This window comes from Hippocampus guttulatus, chromosome 9, assembly GCF_054856545.1.
Source record: "Hippocampus guttulatus isolate MCC_2025c chromosome 9, RoL_Hgut_1.0, whole genome shotgun sequence".
Lineage (NCBI taxonomy): Eukaryota > Metazoa > Chordata > Actinopteri > Syngnathiformes > Syngnathidae > Hippocampus > Hippocampus guttulatus.
The window spans coordinates 19,328,780-19,347,842 of record NC_141269.1 but is presented as its reverse complement, the minus strand read 5'-3'; the positions used below and the strand labels follow the sequence as shown (position 1 = coordinate 19,347,842).

Sequence of the window (19,063 nt, the reverse complement as noted above, 5' to 3'; positions counted from 1 at the left end):
GGGAGAGAAATAAGAGACTAGGTTGATGAGCTTCTGGTGAGCAGGTAGCCTGTTGAGTATGATGTATGCCACTGATGCGATTGTTACTTGTTTAGAACTATTTTGTGTGGAAGGTTACCGTGTTCCATGTCCATATAAATAAAGAGTGTGGAGCTTCCCCGTGTTCGTCTGACAGTGATGGTGTGCTGAGGCACGTCGAGAGTTCAGCGGTGCAGTGGTAGCAACCACACTGAAAATAAGAAAACGTCTCCAGTGTTGTGCGTCGAAACAAGTGCAGTCATCCGAAATGATGACTACACAAAACCATAGAGAGACTTCCGCGCAAGAAGGACCAACAGAATCAACTAAGCCTGACTGCTGTGTTCAAAGCAAACTTGAGAAAAACTAAGTTTTGGCTTAAATCCACTATAGGCTGAGTAGTAGTTTACCTTAGATGTGCACTTTACAATTTTATATTGCTCTGTTTTGATTCCCTAAAAAGAGCTGTTTAAGGAGCTGTTGTGTGGCAAAAAAAAATTTTCACTGTTGTTGATAGACAGTAATATTGTGTGAGAGATTATGTGTGAATAACTGCTACAAGTGAAAAATGTTCATGTAAAATTGAAAATCGAAATTCTTGTTTCAGTAAATATTTGCCTTTTGCACATAGAAAACTGATCCATGATTCCATGTTGATGAGAGCATTAAAACGGGAAAAATAGGACAAAAGAATATAAAAGGAAATTCAGAAACGATAAAAAATGCGTGAGTAATCACGATTAATTATGAGTTAATTTTGAGTTAATTATGACAGTTGTGTTTTAATTTGATTAAATATTTTAATCGTTTGACAGCTCTAATATATATAAATTCTACTTTTTGCATGAACTAGACTGCTGCCACTGCTGAAATTTAATATACAGGGTTTTCTTTTCCTTGAGTGCGATGTGGAGGGGTTAATTGTTATTGTTCTTAAACCGTCCTTATGTACAGTCTACACACTTTTTTTCCCTTCAATTTGAATCTTTAATCTGTTTAAAATAGCTCATACTGTATGTTTTTATATTATTTGTATCAGTACACGGAGACGACCAAAGTAAGAATTTCATTGCTCTGCGCTATTTTGTTATTTTGCCTTCAAGATGGCGCCATGAGAGTGGCTGCCTTTCCAACAGCTCCTATATTTTGTTGTTCTTCTTCTCATAACTTTGCTGCTGTGAATTGGGAATTTCTCCATTGCGAGACTAATAAAGGTTTTCTTATCTTATCTTATCTTATCTATCATTGCATTTTTACTATACACATGTCAAAAACAAATCTGAAAAAAAGTCAATAAATCAGCCACTGACCAGTGGCCTTCGCTGTTTCACTGCTCAGTTTTTTTCACATTGTATTTCAGGTGGGTGTTTGTCTATGAAAAGGCTTATCAAGTGAGGGACACGGCCATTGAATCTTCTGTGATGACAAAGGTGAAAGGTTTTGGAGTCTACAATGACAAAGTCATGGATGTCGCAGACTATGTCACGCCAACACAGGTATGAAAAATTCAGTGGCTGACATTCTTTAGCATACATTGGTGATGTGCTCATTTATTTGTTTAGGGAGCTTCTGTCTTCTGCATCATAACCAAACTGATAACAACAGAAAACCAAGTTCAAGGATACTGTCCAGAGGTCAGCACCTGTCATTGCTATGAGTGAAACTGGTGAAGTATTGCCATTTCAAGCGATGAAGAATGGGTAACAAACATTGTTTGTTCAATGGAGGAGGCCAGTTTTGTGGTGAATGGTAGTGGGTGAAGTAGCACCTGTCTTCATCGTCATGGGGTTCAATCATTTGTGTGCCATTCCAACACTGAGGCCCATACAATATTTATCACTAAACAGTATACGGCCAACAATACCATACATTCCACAGTTAGCAATATCATACGATTCACTCAGTTTATGATATAATACAATCACTCTGTGAGGATACAATATGATAAAATATGATGCAACGCAAAGATTAATTATTTTATTATCTCTGTTTATATATTTTAAAAATGTGGTAGAAAAAGTTAACTTTCATATGTGCATATAAACAATGTACAGTTTATGCAGTACCATGAAAAATTATACAGTACACCTTTTATAATATTTTTACAATGACACTCACAAAGGTCCATGATTTGGCAAAGACTTGAGAGGACCTTGATGAGCTTTGACTGTTGACAACGGAGAACGTTTGAGAAGAACCTGAGGATGAAACAATTTTAAATGGTAGTTTTAAAACTAGACAGAAAGTAGCACATCCGTAAGCATTATGTTTTTATTTTATTTATTTTTTTTAGATATAGTATAGATAAGACGGTAAGAAAAAGGTTTTTTCCTGTTGTAATCAAGATTCTACAAATCCAATTGCAATGAGGTTGGGACATTATGTTGAGCATAAATAAAAACAGAATACAATGATTTGAAAATCATGTTCAATATTAATTTAATTGAGCACACTACAAAGACAATATATTTAATATTCAAACTGATGAACTATTGCTTTTAGCAAATAATCATTAACTTTGAATTTTATAATTTTATGGCTGCAACAGACTCCAATGCTGGAACAAGTCGTGGAAAAAAGACTGAGAATGTTGACAAATGCTCATCCAACAATAAAGTTGATCAGTTTTAACATTAAATTTAATTTAAGTACAACCAGAGATGCTTAACTATAAATTTGTAAGGGACATTGTTGAGCCATTGGTTTTTTTTAAATCGCACAATAACCTTTTAAAATTGTGATGATGATGCCAGGCCTGATGTGTGTACAAGGTCGAATGAGTTTTCGTGCATGTTTACGCCTCAAAATCAGTGTTTTCTTGGGGAACTGTGCATTGCCATGGTAACCGCATTTTACAAAAAGTCACAAACTTTTCTTTTTTTCTAACATCATGAAGGCATCAAGACTCTTCGATATGAGATAGACCTGATTAACCCGTTCGGAGAAAAATATTAACAAATAAATGATTTACAGCATTTCCTTTAGCCAGTAGGCGGCCTATAACTATGATGAAAAACAAGGTAATCAATGTCTTCTGGTCTGGCCAAACTTTAAATGCAAGAAATTTTGAGAAGACAGAATGTTCTAGGTCAAGGGAAAAATTGCACGACTGTCCGTGTTTTTATTCTGTGTGTTGTGTTTATGATTTTATTTTATGTTACCTTTTTTTAAAAGCGCTTTGTTACAGCTGCAGCTGTTGTGAATACACTCTATAAATCGGGATGTATTGTAGTGTATTGTATTGTAACTTACAACAGCTTTTATTTTCATGGTAAATCATCAGACTTTACGGCACCGTAATGGCCACGCCCTTCGCCAAAAGGTCACAGTAATCGGCATGGAGCATGAACGTCTTGATGCCTTTCTGACAAATTTTCAGTTGGAATCATTCAACAGACTCCATGCAAAAAAATGACAAATCTTGTTGTGACTGGGTGGCACAATAGTATAATAGAACACCATTTGGATGTCTTCCGGTTGTGGCTTTTTACATACATGTGAAATTTGGTATTTTCTGGAGCTTGTGCAGAGGATATATTAAGCATTTCCTCTTTGTGGCGAAAGAAATATTAAATGCAAATTTTGATGCCGCACCATCATCATGGAGTATTTCGATAACTCATTTTTTTCTCACTTTTGTTGTCCTATATGTTAAGAGCGAAAGTTTGAAGTCAGCCAGATTAATTCTCCCAGTAGGACAGGCGTGCAAAATTATGACTCCTGTTAATGTGCAAATATGGGCCATAATTGGACTCCCCCCTCTCCACCCAAAGGTCAAGTCAAGTCAACTGTATTTATAGAGCACTTTCAAACAGCCATCGCTGCATACAAAGTGCTATATATGGAGCAATTTAACATGCACAATAAACAGTAAGACAAATCGGTAATAGAGGCGGTAGAAAGCACCAAACAGTAAAACCAAGAACAAATCTAAGTCATGCTGAGTCAAATGCCAAAGAATACAAGTGCGTTTTGAGGAGGGTTTTGAAGATGGGCAGCGAGGAGGCTTGCCCAATGTTCAGTGGGAGGTCATTCCAGAGAGAGGGACCAGCAACAGAAAAGGCTTGATCCCCTCTGAGCCTCAGTTTAGTTCTTGGTACTTCTAATAATGTCTGGTCCGCAGACCTGAGGCGCCGGGCAGGTGTGTAGGGGCGGATGAGATCAGAGAGGTAAGGTGGTGCGAGATTATTCAGAGATTTGAAAACAAATAAGAGGATCTTGAAAATAACTCTAAAATGTATGGGGAGCCAGTGAAGGGATGCCAGAGTAGGAGTTATGTGCTCCCTCTTACAAATACCAGTCAAGAGGCGAGCAGCGGCATTCTGGACGAGCTGAAGGCGCTTAATGGAGGACTGGCGGACTCCAAAGTAAAGGGCATTGCAGTAATCGAGCCGGGATGTGACAAAGGCATGAATTACTGTCTCAAAGTGTTCATGTGAGAGGAGAGGTTTTATTTTGGCCAGCTGTCTAAGGTGAAAGAAGCTGGATTTAACAACGGCACCAATTTGCCGATCAAGTTTGAAATCACTGTCCAGTTTAAGGCCCAAGTTTGAGACTGTTGACTTAAGATAAGGAGACGGGGGGCCCAAGTCTACAGGATGAGATGTACAAGGGCCACTGGGACCAAACAATATCACCCCTATCTTCATTTCATTGAATTTCAAGAAATTTTGTGCCATCCAGGTTTTGATTTCTTCCAGACAGGATAGGAGTGGCCTTAATGAGAAGGCGTCTTTCTTGCTCAGTGAGACATAGATCTGGCAGTCATCTGCATAGCAGTGGAAGGGAATACCATGTTTCCTTAAGATGAAACCCAATGGGAGCAGATACAGCGAGAACAGCAGAGGCCCCAGAATTGAGCCCTGTGGACCACCACATGACAGGGAAGCAGTGCGTGACTCAGAGCAGCCAAGGCTGACACAAAAGGTTCTGTCAGCCAAATAGGACCTGAACCACTCAAGAGCACTGCCGCCAATGCCCACCAAGTGCTGCAAACGAGTCAGCAGAATACTGTGATCCACTGTATCAAATGCTGCAGTTAAGTCCAATAAAACTAGACACACGTGGTCTCCAGCGTCATTTGCCAGGAGGATGTCATTAGAAACGCCTAGCAGGGCTGACTCCGTGCTATGCATTGTCTTGAAACCTGACTGGAAGACCTCCAAGATGTTATGTTCATCCAAGACAATTTTCAACTGCATGTGCACCACTTTTTCCAGAATTTTGGAAATGAAAGGCAGTTTGGAAATGGGCCTGAAATTTGACAGCACATCTGGATCAAGACCAGGTTTCTTGATCAAGGGTTGGACCACACCATGTTTAAACTGTTGGGGAACTATACCAGAAGAGAGGCTGCTGTTGATGATATCCAAGACCGATGTGCCAACACTCGGGAGAACCTCCTGAAAGAAGTGCGGGGGAAGAGAGTCGCAGGGGGAGCCAGATGGCTTCGTCTGGCGAACTACATCCTCCAAAAGAGTCAAGGACACCATTTCAAAAGAATTTAGCACAGCTGAACATGGAACATGGACAGAGGGGTCAGATGCGGTATTTGAGACCGGAGTTCTAGCTGTCGAGACCTTATCAATGAAAAACTGAAGGAATCTGTTGCACATCTCGGGTGAAGAATCCAAGCAAGTAGGCAGAGGGGGTTTGAGTACAGAATCTATCGTTTTAAATAGTGCGCGTGGGTTGTGACGGTTAGCTTGAATAAGGTCCGACAGATATTCTTTTTTGGCCTCTTTTACTGTGAGCTAGTAGTTACGCCAGCAGTCTTTCCAAATTTGATAAGAGACATGCAATTTGTCTTTTTTCCACTTGCGTTCGGCTTTGTGACACCCCTGCCTAGCTGCGCGGGTAATGTCGTTAAACCATGGCTCGGGTTTAGGTTTTGGGAGCACAGTTTTTGAAGGAGCCACCAAATCCAGGATGGCACGGCATGATGAGTTGAACCAAGAGGTGAGTTCCTCTGTGTTAAACGAGGGTACGCAAAGGTTATTAAAGGCATCAGAGAAACGACTAGCAGTGCGAGGGTTAAAAATTCGGCGTTTACAACTAGGAGCGGCAGATTTCACAACAGCATGCGATAAGACTACGTCAAATAAAACTGCCATGTGATCAGAAATCCCATTTTCAAGGACTTCCAGATTTGACACCGGTAGACCATAAGCAAGGACAAGGTCTAAGATATGTCCTTGTCCATGTGTCGGGCTGGTCACATACTGCACGAAATTAAAAGAGTCGATAAGTCTTAAGAAGTCCTTTGCTAGTGGTTTTTACGGACAGCACACATGGATATTAAAATCCCCCATTAGGAGGATTTGATCATATCTCAGCCTGATTTCCGCAAGAAGGGTTGAAAAGTCGCTTAAAAAGTCTTTGTTGTATTTTGGAGGACGGTAAATGACAGCACAGAGCACCAGGAAAACACGACCAACTTCAAAGAAGGTTGCTTCAAAGCTGGTGGCCGATGTGGTGAATGTGCACCATTTACATTTGAAATTGTTCTTAAAGATACTCACCGTTCCTCCACCACGGCCTGATGTCCTCGGGGTATCGAGGAAACCACAGTCAGGTGGCAACAATTCAAGCAAAGCGTTGTGCTCAAAAGAAAACCTCATAGCTCACTTCTTGTTTTTTTTAGACTCTTGCTGAAATTGACTTTTTTTTTTTAATATAGATCTCGAATTGCTGAATGTGCCTGCTAATCTCTGTAGTCCTAAATCAAAAGTACCGGGATGGTTTTTTGATTTTTCACTCCAGCCATTTTGTTTTCAAGGTTTTCAAGATCCAAGCCTGTGTCTTAATTTAAACCAAATTCCTGTGCAACATTACCATTCTGGTGCCTGTCTATAATGAATTGAGATTTATTGGTTTCTTGTTGATTCATGCACCTTTAATAATTTTGTGGAATTCTGTTTTTTGTAGAGTGAGGATAAATATATTTGTACCCATGATAGCAACTGCACACGGCTTGTTAACAAGCCAGGAAGTTATGGTGAGTTTATAATCTCTTTGTTCGAGTGTATAGATGCATCTACCTATGCAGAGGAAAGTGTGAAAAAGTAAAGTGTCTGACTGTTTATTCTTTTGTTGCTCAGGAATACTTACAGGGAGATGTGTAGCTTACAAAGCCACTGTCAAGACGTGTGAAATTAAAGGGTGGTGTCCTGCTGAGATTGATACCATAAAAACGTAAGTTACTGCAATGTTGCATACATCTTTGTTTTCTTCCCTGACTCCACTTGGGGGTGGATCACATCTTGGCCAAGAGTAAGCACCCCAACCATTTCTACAAAGGACGATGGCCTCAGATGGAGGTGCTGTTCATGCAAACTGCTTTACATTTGGCTTGAAACTGCTCAAGGATGAAAAACCGTTGCTTGATGAAGCCAGCAGAATGACTGTATAAAGCAAAGAGTTTACTAAATAGGATGACTCAATGTCTTGGCTGCACCTAGAATAGTTACCCCAAGATTGACCCCTCACAGAGTTCGTCAGCAAAAGGTAAAGGGGACCCACCTAATCTCTTGGAGTTGTGGCCAGCCATCTGCCAGTCCACATCAAGCTCCACTACCAAGCTTGACTGCAGAGGGGTACCCTGATGACCCAGATCCGGTGGTGGTGGTGGTGGGGGGGGGGGGGGGGTCCATTTTCGTTGGTCATCGTAGTGGATTCAGAGCCATGCTTTGTTTTGTCCTTACTTAGGAATTGTTCATCCTACCAGACCATAAATAGGTACTGTTAAGGAATCTATTCCTTACTGTGATTTTTAAGCCCCTCTCTGTTGTTGGTTCTGTTCAAACGCTTGAAACAAAGAATGCCGTTGAAGGTATTTCCTTGGCCCTTGACCCCCACCATTTTTAGGATCCTCCAGAAGGCATGTCTAACATCAAAAGAGGGACTGTTATCTCAAGTATCTGTGTTCCTGCCATCACATCAAAGCTCAGACCGAAGATAATAGTGGGTACTGGTGGTCTGGTCTCACCTCACCATTCCCAACTCTTTCCAACCACACCAGGTCAGATGACATGTTAATTTCTTTGTTTCCGGGATTTGCATGGAGGCGTAGCTGCCCGCCTCTCATTATCATATTGTCTCTATATATTCTCAAGACTGGATTCTTTTCTATGTTTCCTGACGAAATCTGAAACTCTCAAGAGCCCGAATAGATTCGTAAACTGCAGAAAAGAAAAATAAAACCTTCGAAGCTACTGTTCATTGTCTCCAGACTGTATTTGGATAACCAACATCCTCACCGTCCGAAATTCAACGAACACTCGGAAGAAAGAAGGCCACTTTCCCCCAATATTATCCATCCATCCATCCATCCATCCATCTTTTACCGCTTATCCGGGGCCGGGTCGCGGGGGCAGCAGCTTTAGCAGGGAAGCCCAGACTTCCCTCTCCCTAGCTGCTTCTTCCAGCTCTCCCCGGGGGATCCCGAGGTGGTCCCAGGCCAGCTGGGTGACATAGTCTCTCCAGCGTGTCCTGGGTGGTCCTCGGTGTCTCCTCCAGGTGGGTCATGCCCGGAACACCTCACCAGGGAGGCATTCAGGAGGCATCCGAATCAGATTCCCGAGGCACCTCATCTGGCTCCTCTCACTGAGCCCCTCCTGGATGACCGAGCTCCTCACCTTATCTCTAAGGGAAAACCCAGACACCCTGTGGAGAAAACACATTTCGGCCGCTTGTATCTGGGATCTCGTTCTTTCGGTCACGACCCATAGCTCATGACCATAGATGAGGTTTGGAACGTAGATCGACCGGTAAATTGAGAGCTTCGCCCTTTGGCTCAGCTCCTTCTTTACCATGACAGACCGATACAAAGTCCGCAGCACAGCAGACGCTGCATTGATCCACCTGTCGATCTCTCACTCCCTCCTGCCCTCACTCGTGAACAAGACTTGGATACAACTTTATTGTCAAATGTGCTGTAACATACAGCACAGATGAAATTTCTTCCCTCTCAAGACAACATAAAACAAGAGGAGCCGCTGCGGGTGTCCGCACTGCCATCAAAAGAAAGTTAAAAAATGACAAAATAATACAAAACAACACATGAGACACAGACAATCGTGCAATCTTAACCACTTTCCTATACACTTTGTTGTCTGAAGCAGTTATAGATGAAAAAGAATCAAAGTGTCCTTTTCACCAGTGGATCAAAGACGTCAAGCTTCAATGTGCACACGTCTGCTACAAGCTAAGCTTGAAAGCAACAAGAAGCTGTAGCACCCATTAACGAAAAAGAGAGATTGACTCTCATCTCCTGTCCCATGTAAATCCGCTTCAATTCCAAGCCGCGACTCCCAGTTCCACATTTGCATCGGCGCTCTGCGCTGATGCTCCTTTCTTCTCATCATCGGCTCCTCAATCCATGCATCCATCCAGCCGCAGACTGTCCATCTGCAGTGACCTTTTCGCTGAACAAAGCGGGGCTGTGAAAATGCTGCCTACTTCAGGCGCAAGACACAAGCGCCCCGGGGATGTCCAGCAAGGACAGTCAAATGGCACCGACATTCCTCCCAATCAAAAAATCTGTGCTGGTACATACGTGTGCCACAACGTCTCCAAGTCCACAAAGCACATGTAGACTGGTTGGGCGAGTTCCCCCGTACAATGAATACTTACGATGACAAAAGTGGAACTAAGAATGAGGCAAAATGGACTATGAACTGAGAACAAGGAATGTCTAGAAAATTCAGGCACTTGGTACGAGAGTCTTGAACAAGGCAGTAATAATCCAACATTGAGTGGAGACGGGGTCGATGGCGGCGCAAGAGGGTTGTTCTCAACCGTTTTGAGAAGAGAAACCTGGAAAACTGGATGCACCTTGAGGGTAGGTAGTAGGCAAAGCTTGATGGACACCGGGTTGATGATGGTTTCCATTTCGAACGGGCCAATGTAACGAGGTCCCAGATTGCGTGAGGGACAGGCCAGATACAGATCCCGCTTCGACAGCCGTACCTCTACTGAGGTTGGTAGTCAGGGATAAGGTGCCGACGTCAGTCTGGGAACTGACAATTCCGTGATGCCGTGCAAGACAACGCGGCTCTGATCTCCTTCCAAACCCGGTGAGCCCGTCGTAGATGGAGCTGGACGGATGGGATCTCCACTAGGGCCTCCTGTGACGGGAACAAGGGTGGCTGGTAACCATAAGCTGACTTGAAGGGAGACTGACCTGTAGCTCACGAGAGTATTCCACCAAGGGTATATGGATGGACCAAGACATCATCTTCTGAGGATAGACTAACCACGGCACCAAGGGCTAGACAAAAGCGTTTCCGACATTCGAGACAAATTGTGGACCCAGATCGGACCCAATGTTTGTCCCATGAAGACGAAACATGTGAGTCACAAGAAGTAGGGCCATTTCGAATGCAGAAGGGAGTTTGGATCGCGGCACGAAGTGTGCCAACTTAGAAAATCGATCCACAACTGACAATCCAACGGACTTGCCAAGAGACACAGTAAGACCAGTGATGAAGTCTTGGGATATGTGGGACCATGGATGAGGAGGGACCGGTCATGGATGCAGTAAATCAGCCAGTGAACAATGAGATGACTTGCTGCAGGCACAGGTAGAACAAGACCCAATTAAATTTCATTTCCGGCCAACAACCTCTCTGTGAAACTAGTGTGTAGGTGCGATGGATGCCATGTGTACGTGGGTTGCTCTCTCTAGTGTTGTATCCGCGAGTGAGTGTTCTTGTCTTTAAATAGGATCTCTGCAGAGCCTGAAGAGCAGCCCTTCCTAATTGGCCAACAAGTAATGGTTCCAAGTTTAAATATCCTCTGTGGAGTGACAGGAGTCGGCGGTATATTTGTAAGCAGTAGCTTGCTTTCTATCGGCCGACAACCAGTGTTTTCAAGAATTGTTGGTTCTTGTATTAGTTAGTTTTAGGGTAGATCCTTTGTTTGCGTGTCAGCTTTTGCTGCCTTTTGTTTTTAACCCATTTTCTGACATTTTCGTTTAATACATTGAAAATAGAGTTTTTGAATCTTTTTTGCCTTTGGGCTAATTTTTGTTATATTAAACCGATTACCTTATTACCTTGGACTGTTTTTTTTGGGTTTGTTCGTTTTTTTACCCTTGGGAGTCATTTCCTTCTCTTTTATGTGAGGCAACTAACCCACCATGGGTGAGTAACAGTATTCGAAAGGTCCGAGAGGTGTCTTGAACGCGGTTTTCCACTCCCCCTTTCCGTATACGAACTAAGTGGTATGAATTGGGGAGAAAGGGGAATCTAAAAGTGGGAATTATACTTATTTTTAACAGTGATGTCATTGAGGCCTCTATGATCAACACAAGGTCTTAATGAATGCTCCTTCATTTCTGTAAAGAAAAACCCTGTGCCAACAAGAGATGTGGAAGGACGAATTCGTCCCACAGCAAGCAAGGACGAAATACAATCTTGAAGTGCCTGCTGTTCAAGCTGAGAGACGTGATAAAGTTCAGAACTAGGAAGTAAAACACTGGACATCAACTCAATGGCATAATCATATGGTTGGTGCAGTGGTAAAGACTGCGTGCAGTACAACTATAACAAGCTTCAGCTAAAACAAAAAGAACACAAGACAAACTGATAAAATCTGGATGGATAATAAAAATTCCCAAAAACAATAGGGACCTCCCAGCGGTCGCTGATCGGGACATAATAATAATAATCCATCCATCCATCTATTTTCTCATGTGCTTATCCTCATAAATGTCGCGGGCGCGGAGTTTACAGCAGCTGTCTTTGGGCAGTAGGCGGGGGACGACCTGAACTGGTTGCTAGCCAATCCCCGGGCACACGTAGACAAACAATCGTTCCTGCACACAATCACACATTGGGATAATTTTGAATGTTTCATGAACTTGCCGTGCATGTTCTTGGAATGCCGGAATCGAACCCTGCACCTCTATGCTGTGAGGCGCACGTCTATCACCGTACCGCCTCATAATAATAATAATCATAATAATAATAATATTTCCTCCAAAAACATTAGGGACCTTGTGGGATCCGGTGCAGTTGGGCAGAACCAAACACCAAAAGGAGCTTGGTTTGGCACAAATCAGTTGGTCTGAGACAAACCCAGCCTGCCTATAAGCACATTCATGTTTTTTCCGCAAACGGCTTTGTGCCCCACTCCTTGAGCCATCCCCTTAATATGGGAGATATTTTATATATAGAGATTATATATATTTGTGTGGAGCAATGAATCAAGCCACTCAGTGGTTGGGAGCGAACAGGAACTCTGGCAAGATATGAGAAAACTGATTCTTGTTGTACCGTAGTTGTCAAGACTCCATTGTGATGGCAACAATGAACATTTTCTATCACCAGACACACATCATTGGGGCATCCATCTGGATCCAGGCCTGGTGATGGGTCTCAATTAGAGCATCTGGTGGCCTGGCAGGGCAAAGCCTGAAGAGGCTACGTGGGTTCCCCTTCTCATGAACTCCCAACTCAGGTGCAGTGCGAGCTATTTGACGGCTGAAAGCGAGGACCCTAGGGTGCCTGGCTGAAAAAGCTGACTCATGGGATGTGGAAATCAGAACTCTGGCAAGGAAAGAGCCTGAGATAGTATGCAAAGTTCCAGCAAGAGACATGCTGACTCACCTTGATGCATGGCTTTGTTCTGGAACCTGTCATCTTGAGTAGGGTTGGACTCCCTTTTTTTTCACTAACATTTTGATATGATGTTTGACACAAAATCCATGTCAAGTTGCGACAAATATTGTTGGCAAAGCCCTCAACTCAGAGACAACAAAAGCTTACACCCAAGTGAATTTAACAGAGTACATTATTTCACATTTCAATCCTGACAAATGTGCCAGGGCTCGACACTAACATTTGCATGGGTGCAATCAACTTTCTCAGTTCATCGAAGTAATCAGCCCACAACATACAATAAATCAGTTTCCGCGTCTTAAGCTAGTGACTGCTTAATACAAGTTAATCGTTCGAGACCTACCCATATTATGTTTTATAACAGTAGTACCAGCACTATTTATAATTCCACATGTAGGATCCTGCATTTGCGCGATGTAATCCGATGACATTTTTACCAGCACACATTGAAAAAAGAATGCAAGTTGGGAACAATTTCTTATGCCTCCAGCCAAATTGCATTGTTCATACAAACCAATTTAAGGACATGCAAACAAAAACATTTAATTATATTGACCTTTAAGACAGAAGAAACGATTGTTGGTGAAAGACGCCTTGGACACTTGTCAGGAAGCAGACTAGCTTTTCTCGATCAACTAGTGTCAGTTTATTTTTTTCCTGACTGGGACTCAAACTGTGACTTTTCAAACAGTCTTCACTCACAAACAATTGGACTCATTTTATTTTTCTCCCTTCATGTCAGCGCACCAATGATGGAAGTGGAAAATTTCACAATTTTCATCAAAAACAGTATTCGATTTCCAACCTTCAACTACACAAAGTAAGTTGATGTGATGAAATGTGAAATGGTAAAATTCTGATGAATGTTTCACTTTTCAAGTTCAAGGTTTATTTAGAAAGCACATTTTAACACTGTAAACACTATCCAAAGTGCTGTATATATTAAAATATAACACTGTGCAGAAACACAATGATGAGGGAGAAACCAAAATCAATAGAAAATACTAATTAAATATTAATTTAAAACCCATAAGAAATAATAAGATGCAAATTAAACAATAAGATGCAAATGTCCAGCTCAGTTTGTGTTGAACATCAGCTTAAATAAATTCATTTTTAAACGTGACTTAAAACATTCAATGGATGAAGCAGAGCGAATGTTCAGAAGAACTTCATTCTAGACTCTAGAACTGGGGTGGGCAAACTTTTTGGCTCGGGGGCCGCATTGACTTTTAAAATTTGACAGAAGGGCCAGGTCAGCACGAGCTATGCTACATTAAAAAATAATAATAACTGCATTTGTTGACAGTCCATATCAAACATCAACAGAACAAAAGCATGAAAGTACTGCGTTAATATACTTTTTAAAATGACAACAGTGTTGTTGATGACCCATTTTAGCCTGTGCATTGCTGCAGAGGGGTTGTGATCAGACCAGTAGAAGTAGAGCGATACAGAGGTCCTAGGTGGTCGAAAAGACCCCCCCCCCCCCCCGTGTTCTGCAACTTCAAGTCAATGCGCCACCTGGCGGTGAAATGCCTGTCAATACAAGTCCAATTGAAATGAATGCAATCATTCACATCCAAACTTAATTGTGGACCAACCTTCGGCGGGCCGGATTAAAAAGACCAACGGGTTGGATTCGGCCCGCGGGTCGTAGTTTGCCCACCTCTGCTCTGGAATGAGCTTCTTCTGAACATTCGACAGCAACGACAGCAAACACCCTGTCCCCTCTTGTTTTCAACCTTGAATGGGGGCAGGTTAACAACAGTTGGTCACATGACCGCAGGGCTCTTACTGGGGCATACAAACAGCATTTCAGACCAATAAATGTCAGGAGCAAGATCGTTCAAAGATTTGAACACAAGCAATAACATTTCAAATAGAATTCTTAGAGACATGGGGAGCCAAAGAAGTGACTGTAGCGCAGGGGTTATGCGATGCAAATCCGTCTGCAGGCGAGCATCCGCATTCTGAACCAATTATAGGTGACAAATGGATAAAGGATCCAGGCTATAATACAAGGAATTTCAATGCTGTAATCCACACATGCTGTAAAAAAAACATTTGTATTCGTTTCTTCCAGCTGGTCTGAAGGCAAGTCAGGATTTTACTTGAGCAATCAGTCACAGTTGAAAGAAGCTTGCTTTTACCACTTCACTGGTTTGCTTATCTAGTTTAAAAGAATTGTCCATCATGACCCCATGATTCCTTGTACAAGAACTGTGAGGAACACCAAGGTCAATGGCATGGTCTGGTTCACTAAACACGATTACTTCAATTTTAGTGTCATTTAACATCAGAAAGTTAGATTTCGCCAATCTTTCACTTCTTTCAGACAGTTTTTAAACGACTGGAATGAACCACCTTTAGATGTGAATAACATACATGTATATCTGAACATCATCTGTAAAATAATGAAAGAAGATGTGATATTTCCTGAAAATTTAACCGAGTGGCAACTTATACAAGGGGAAAAAAAGACGGGCCCAGTATAGAGCCTTGGGGCACTTGACACATAAGGCGTGTGTGAGCTGACGAAAAAGGGCCAACTCTCTCTATCACACACACACACACACACACGCACACACACACACACACACACACACACACACACACACACACACACACAAAAGTTTCCCAATGAGATACGGCATGAACCATTCCTGAGCAGTGTCTTTAATTACAACATCTAATTCTACCCCTAATAATAAAATCTCATTATCCGCAGTATCGGAAGCTGCAGTGAGATTGAAAAGCACCAAGACAGCTGACTGACTAGACTAGAATTCATTATTATAAAAAGATCACTAAAAATGTTTAGCATTGATCAGAGAAAGCTGAAGAATGAGATTGGCACGCTTTGCTGGAGGCCTGACGTGGGAAATGGAGCGGAGGTTCCAAACGGTCCACACCTTCGTTACAAAAGACAGGCTTTAATTTGTTATCATAAATCACCCCTCCTCCTCCTGAGTCCTCACAAATAAAATGTGAAATTTTGGGTTTCCTTTGAGCTCGTTAATTGGTCAGGCTTTAATACCCACGGGCCGGGTTGGGTTGGGCTGGATTTTTAGGCCCGATCTTACCTCTAAAACACATATCTATCTATCTCCACGCGTAGACACATATGGTAGAGGTCCCTCTGAGCCAATGACATGCCAGGCTAATGCTCGATAATAGTCAATGGCAGAGCAGCTATAAGTATGTTGTGTTCAAGAAACTCTGAGCTCCGACTAGCAGCCCATACTGTATTTTTACCTTTCGTACCGTGAAATTTCTTTCGTAACAAGGGGCAATATTTTCCTGTTGAGACATTTCGTAACTTGAAAATTTCGTATGAAGAGACGTTCGTAAGTAGAGGTACCACTGTATTGGATATCTGGATTGCTCAAACGTAACCCTCCTAGTAATATTGTACCACAACTGACTGTATAATGAGTTACAGTATATTTTTTTCTCTCTGTGCAGAGGCAATTTCCTCCCAACCATCACTGGCAAGTACATCAATAAATGTAACTTTGACATGGTTAACAATACTTACTGCCCTATCTTCAAAGTGGGAGATGTAGTCCGCTATGCACAGCAAAACTTCACCAAGCTTGCAGACAAGGTAACATGCACTAAATGCATTTCCTTGTGACAGTGTTTCACATTGTTCACATCCAGTATTTGATCCATTTGCATGACTTCGCAACAATGTGTGTGGACGATGACTACAAATACCTCATATGGAATTTCCTATAAAACTATTTAAACAAAATTGGTTTTGCACTAAAGAAGTACAGTGAATTTGATTTCAACTGCTGAATGAGACAGAAATCATCTTTCATATCCTAATACCTTGATAGTCTATGATACTGTATAACTTGCAAGAGAGCATTGTTTGGAACCACAAAATCAAGGAGAACATGGACACGGAAACGTGAAATGGATAAGTGAATTTTAGTTCATATTACTGTTCATAATCTCATAAAAGAAGATTTAATATAACTGACTGATATGACATGCAGAACAGAAGAATGCAGCATATACATATTTGTGTGTGTGTGTGTTTAATATATATATATATATATATATATATATATATATATATATTATACACACACCCACACCCACACACACACAGGGCGGCCCGGTAGTCCAGTGCTTAGCACGTCGACTTCACAGTGCAGAGGTACGAGGTTCAATTCCAGCTCCGGCCTCCCTGTGTGGAATTTGCATGTTCTCCCCGGGCCTGCGTGGGTGTTCTCTGGGTACTCCGGTTTCCTCCCACATTCCAAAAACATGGCGGGCTGATTGAACACTCCAAATTGTCCCTAGATGGTTGTTCGTCTCTGTGTGCCCTGCAATTGGCTGGCATCCGGTTCAGGGTGTCCCCCGCCTACTGCCCGAAGGCATCTGGGATAGGCTCCAGCACCCCCCGCGACCGAGTGAGGATGAATCGGTTCGGAAAATGAATGAATGAATGAATGTATACACACACACACATATATTGTGCCCTGTGATTGGCTGGCAACCAGTTCAGGATGTAACCCGCCTACCGCTTGAAGACAACTGGGATAGGCTCCAGCATGCCACGCGACACACGTGACATTGGCTCAACAGTCGTGTCGTGGCTTCACCACACCACGCTCAGATGTTACTGAGCGGTGCGCATCAGGGGGGATTCAGAAGTATATGCAAAGCTGACTGAAAAATAAGTAGGTATATGCCATATACATGCATATACTCTGGACTACAACACTGCAATGTACGTATTAGGATCTCGTGGAATATATATGACTCTTTTTCTCCCTGTGACTCCTTGTTAGGGAGGAGTGATAGGAATAAAGATTGGCTGGATGTGTGATTTGGACAAATCAGATGACCAGTGCAACCCTTCATATTCATTCACCCGACTGGATGCGATGTCACAGAAGAATGCTGTCTCACTTGGTTACAATTTCAGGTATTTAGATTCAAGATCAGGAAGATATTTAATAATAATAAATGCAGATTAAACTGAAAGAAACATATTCACTGAGCTTTTTCAAAGTTCCTTTACATCAAGAGTTACATAAAATGTTATTTGAACTATACCTTGATTGTTCCATCCATTCATCCACTTCCGCTTATATAAGATCGGGTCACCGGGGCACCAGCTTTCCCAGACTTCCCTGTCGCCAGCTATTTCAACTAGGTCTTCCAGGGGGATGCTGAGGTGTTTGCAGTCCAGCCAGTCGACATAGTCTCTCCAGAGTGTCTGGGAAATGCCCAGAACACCTTATGAGAGAGGCATCCAAACTTGATACTGAGGCCACCAAACTAGACCCTCTCAACCACTTTACTACACCTAGAAATTCTGTCCATCAAGGTTATGAATACAGTGAGTGATGAAGAGCAGCTGTGGCACAGTCCAAACATCATTGGAAATGAATTAGACTCAGTGTCAGCAATGCAGACCAAACTTTGACATTGGTGGTCCAGGGACCGCACAGGCCATATCAGGGGTTTCAGCACTTCCCAGAGCACTCCCCGGGGCACATGGTTGAATGCCTTTTCCAAGTCTACAAAACACATATACAGTATTTTCACGACCCTACGACACACCAAATTAAAAGGTGTAGTGTCAGTTTAAAACATACACAAGGCACATAATATTATTGGATGCTGGCATGGTAAAACATACACTAACTTTAAAAGTATGGTAGCATGCATGCATGCTAGTATATGTTTTTAAAAAGGCAGTGGGAGCAAAACTGAGTTTGGTTGTACTCAATTTAACTTAAGTATTTACCAATGTACTCACGTTATTTTTTTTTTATCAATCCTTATCCACATATCCATCAAGGTGGCTTCCGCACTTGGAGCATAAGATGGCCAGCTTTTTCTTGTAATCAGCCGGATGTAGCTGTGCCACGGTGGTCCTTACCCTGATGGCTAAATGGCACCGTTTTGACAAAACACAAGCACCAAGTACCATGGATTAGTTGACGATTCCCATGGTAACTGATAGCTTGCAGTTGATACTGTGCTTTGTAAGCGTGTCTCTTTGTAGCTGCCATTTTCGGGATGTTGTTTTGCACAATGCGCATAATGAGGGCGTGCCTTAGCATCCCCTTTCACGCCCACCCTTCCCACTTAACGTACGTATAGTGTCCTTGATTACATCGATATAAGCAGCATGTGGGAAACATCAGTCAGTCAAGCGGACCCCGCCGGCTACCGCATTATGAAGCGCCCCGTCCATTTGGGAGAAAATTCAAGACTTTCATGTGTGTCTTTTGGTCATGAAAGTACAGTACACGGATATAGACAGGAAGGGTAATAGTTCCCTGCTGAATAGTTCCCCAGCTGAAAGAGTGAGTCCTCAGAAGGAACGCTCTCCAGCACACTCTTTGAGGACTTCAAAAAGAATGGGTACTCTGAACCGCTCTTTGGGG

At 42.4% G+C, this 19,063-nt stretch overlaps 1 protein-coding gene across 1 annotated transcript in view; it reads left to right on the top strand.

Moving 5' to 3' along the window:
• Positions 1-19,063, top strand: part of LOC147200692 (P2X purinoceptor 3-like) — a 35,082-nt gene that overhangs the window by 9,712 nt on the left and 6,307 nt on the right. The window contains exons 2-8 of the mRNA XM_086119202.1: positions 1,379-1,514; positions 1,581-1,652; positions 6,946-7,015; positions 7,119-7,212; positions 13,384-13,461; positions 16,110-16,251; positions 17,453-17,589. Of these exons, the coding sequence (XP_085975328.1) occupies positions 1,379-1,514; positions 1,581-1,652; positions 6,946-7,015; positions 7,119-7,212; positions 13,384-13,461; positions 16,110-16,251; positions 17,453-17,589 (729 nt within the window). The remainder of the gene's footprint in view (positions 1-1,378; positions 1,515-1,580; positions 1,653-6,945; positions 7,016-7,118; positions 7,213-13,383; positions 13,462-16,109; positions 16,252-17,452; positions 17,590-19,063) is intronic.